This window comes from Budorcas taxicolor, chromosome X (assembly GCF_023091745.1).
Source record: "Budorcas taxicolor isolate Tak-1 chromosome X, Takin1.1, whole genome shotgun sequence".
NCBI lineage: Eukaryota > Metazoa > Chordata > Mammalia > Artiodactyla > Bovidae > Budorcas > Budorcas taxicolor.
Genome location: NC_068935.1, coordinates 10159702 through 10163503, shown reverse-complemented (window position 1 = coordinate 10163503; position 3802 = coordinate 10159702). Strand labels below are relative to the sequence as shown.

The 3802-nt window shown below is 37.8% G+C and overlaps 1 protein-coding gene across 1 annotated transcript; it reads right to left on the bottom strand.

Annotated features, from left to right (window-relative positions):
• Positions 1–2125: 2125 nt before the first annotated feature.
• On the bottom strand, positions 2126–3214 carry LOC128070116 (casein kinase I-like). Its single transcript, XM_052663414.1, has 2 exons — positions 2762–3214; positions 2126–2674 (listed from the first exon to the last, which is right to left on the bottom strand). The coding sequence occupies exons 1-2, from the start codon at positions 3212–3214 to the stop codon at positions 2126–2128; spliced, it is 1002 nt and encodes a 333-aa protein (XP_052519374.1).
• Positions 3215–3802: the final 588 nt, after the last annotated feature.

Below are 3802 nucleotides of genomic sequence, written 5' to 3'. Positions count from 1 at the left end.
ATTGCTGCTATTTTGTTTCCATCAGAGTGGTCAGCTCAAGGGTGAAGCTTATATGTAAGTAAGAGCATGAAGAGAATATTAATCAAATTGTACTTGAAGCCACATATCTTCTGAATACAACTTATTGAAATAAGAACAGGTAGATACTTCTTTAATATGATAAAAATATATATGAACTTCTAACAAGAAGTTCTTCATGCTTGAGGAATAAATACTAGAAGCATTCCCATAAAAATCAGGAAGAAGACAAGGCTGTTATTTTTCACACAATTATTTAATTAATTAATTTATTTAAATTGGAAGATAACTGTACTATTGTGATGGTTTTTGCCATACATGAATTGGCTTCAGGTATACACATTCACAGAATTAAACATAGTATTTATATTGGAAAGGAGGCAAGATTATCATTACTGCAAATGAAACAAACCTGACAGAGTCAATTAAAAACTATTTGAAACATTAGGAACTCCATAAAGAGGCTGGTTATAAAATCATTATGCAAAAAACAATCACTTTCATATATAAAAATAATAAACAGTACATGTAAGATAAATATTCAATTTCTAATAATCAGGAAAGGTAAGCTACTTAAGAATAAACTTTAAAAATATGCAAAATATATTCATTCACACAAATATTTACTGATAAACTACAGTGTGTGAAGCAATGTTCTAAGTCATTTTTTTATGATATTTATATTGAAAAGGAGGCAAGATTATCATTACTGCAAATGAAACAAAGCTGAATCAATTAAAAACTATTTGAAACTTTAGAAACTTCATAAAGAGGTTGCTTATAAAATCATTATGCAAAAAACCACTTTCATATATAAAAATAAACAGCATGTAAGATGTTCAATTTCTAACAATCATGAGGAAAGATAAGCTACTTAAGAATAAACTTTAAAAACATGCAAAATATATTCATTCACATAAGTATTTACTGATAAACTACAGTATGCCAAACAATATTTTAAGTTATGCTTTTTATGATATTTATATTGAAAAGAAGGCAAGATTATCATTAATGCAAATGCAACAAAGCTGAGAGACTCAATTAAAAACTATTTGAAACTAAAAACGTCACAAAGAGGTTGCTTATAAAATCACTATGCAAAAAACAATCAGTTTCATATATAAAAATAAAGAGCCTGTAAGATATTCAATTTCTAATAATCATGAAGAAAGATAAGCTACTTAAGAATAAACTTTAAAAATATGCAAAATATATTCATTCACAGAAGTGCTTAGTGATAGCCTACAGTGTGCCAAGCAATGTTCTACTTTTTAGTTTTTAATTTGTAAAAAACACATTTCAAAATAAAAACAAAATCTCACATCATACAAATGTTTATAATAATTAATTTATCTAAGCAACACACATACATGTTCAGTTGTAAAATGTTAACTAAATTTCTGTGACATATATGCTTTTGTAAATACCAAGAACATTACAGAGTTAACAAGAGTCCTATGGATAATCTAGTAGTCAATGTGTTTTTCTTAAGTCTTCACTTTAACGCTGTTATTTCAGCACAGGTAAGCAGTCTTTCATATGCTGGAACACTGGAATCTTCGCTTGCTACTGTATCAGCTGCCTTGCAAACAAGAAGCCAACCATTTAAAAAATAAGTGAACAACTTGCGGACCCCAGGGATGAATAGACCTGAAGAATGCACAATTATGAGCATTTGCAACCATCTCAACTGTGGCAGAAGACTGTTCACGCCGTTTCTGAAACGAGATCTCAAAGCAACATAGTTGAAAATAAACGATGTTAACAAAAAAGTGGCATATGCACAATTTCTCCACCAATGTGTGTGTGAACCATTTAGTTAACTTTTCCACCTGAAAGAATGTAACAGAAAACTGGACAACACGTTTCACAATCTCATTAATATTCACAATTAAAGCGGCTACAACTCAGCACACTGCATCTCCAATGCTGCCCAGAGCCAGTTTATACTTAAATTACGTTCTTTACCCCAAGTGAACGTTTGTCCACAATCACTGGCCAGTGTACATATGAACGAAAATTTCTAGATTTGGGGAGAAACATGCTGCTCTGATCACCTTACTTTGCTTCTTCTGCTCCTTGACTCAGGCTTACAAACCTTTTCATGTTACTCTTTTTTTGTGTGAGGTTTCTTGCCTGTGGGGGTGGGGGTTTGGGCCTGCTGACCCTGCCCACTTGAAGAAGCTGCCTGCTGTGCTGCTCTCTGCTTTAATATTATCCAATCAAATGCGTAGTCATATTGGTAATTCAGGGTCCTGAAAAGAGTGCGGAAAAGCTGCCTCAAGTAGTTGTAATCCGGGGCTTCCTCAAAGCACAGACCACGACAATAGTTTAAGTATGTAGCAAATTCTGTGGGAAATCCGTTACATAAAGCTTCAACAGATGTGGCCATCTTTTTTTCGCAAATCTTTTCGTATTTTTGCTTCATTGTTACAGCCTTTATTCCTTGCCATGGCAGGCTGCTTTTAGCAAAATACATCAAAACATATCCTAATGATTCCATGTCATCTCGGCGACTCTGTTCAATACCAAGATGTGAATTGAGGCTAGTATACCGAGCAGTGCCAGTGAGACTTTTATTTTCTTTGTATGGTATGTGTTGCTTTGTCCTGCTGTCTCTGTACCTTTTGGCCAAACCAAAATCAACAAGGAATACCTGGTTTGAGCTTAAGGAAGCTGGGTCCTGAGAAGTACTATCAGTCATGCACCTTTTCCTCTTTCCTGCTTGACATTCTAAACACACATTACAGCGAGGCCCAGCACCCATTAGGAAGTTATCTGGTTTAATATCTCTGTGTATAAAATCCTTTGTATGCAAATATTCGAGTCTACTGATCATCTGGTCAGCTAACATGAGTACAGTTTTCACTGTGAACCGTCTTGAACAGAAATTGAAGAGGTCTTCGAGGCTAGGGCCAAGAAGATCCATGACTAGCACATTATAGTCCTTTTCCTGACCATACCACCATACGCGGGGAACGCCAATCCCACCCTGAAGAAGCTTATAGAGTCTGCTCTCATACAGTAGCTGGGGCTGCCTCGCTTTCTGAGGTTCTAGCTTCACTGCCACTTGCTCACCATTGGTGATATCGATCGCCAAATAGACTTTCCCGAAGGAGCCAGACCCGATCTTTTTTACCAGCTTATACTTCCCTCCAGCAATGAATTCGGACCTGGAGCCGCTGCTGCTCGCCATTCTGTGAGACAAAGATGGAGGCTGGGGCTAAACCCGGATACCTCTAAGGGGAGGATAGAGGCCTCGAGTACTCAGCCACCGAGCAAAGCAGCGGAAGGCGGAAGGCGGCAGGAAACAGAAACCGCTGGCTGTTTCTCGGGGTTACAGGCCCCAAAATCAGCCAAGCAGAACGGGATCACTGCTGCCGTCAGTTTCTTTTGGCCAAGCCGCTGAGGGTTTGAGGGGGTTCTCGAGGTTACTAGGTTTCTCGTGGTCGCCACCTCTGCCTTACTTTCTCGGTGAAAAAGTGGAGCACTGAGTTAGGGCCGTGAAACCGCTGCCACCGGCTCGAAGGACCTCCGTTACACCACAAACGCCACCATCTTGTTAGTCCGGCACCAGCCAACACAAAATGTCTCCAACTCCCGGAAGCCTGTTATTCAGCGTGGAGCATTCTGGGAAAGGAATCTGGGCGTCTTATATTTTTAACGTACGAATTCTGCTGGGAAAATAAATGAAGGCAAATAACTAGAAAAACTGCGTTCCCAAGTGGAAAAAATATTCGTTTCCCCAGAAACTTATCTTGTAACTTCATTTAGATTCCCCAGA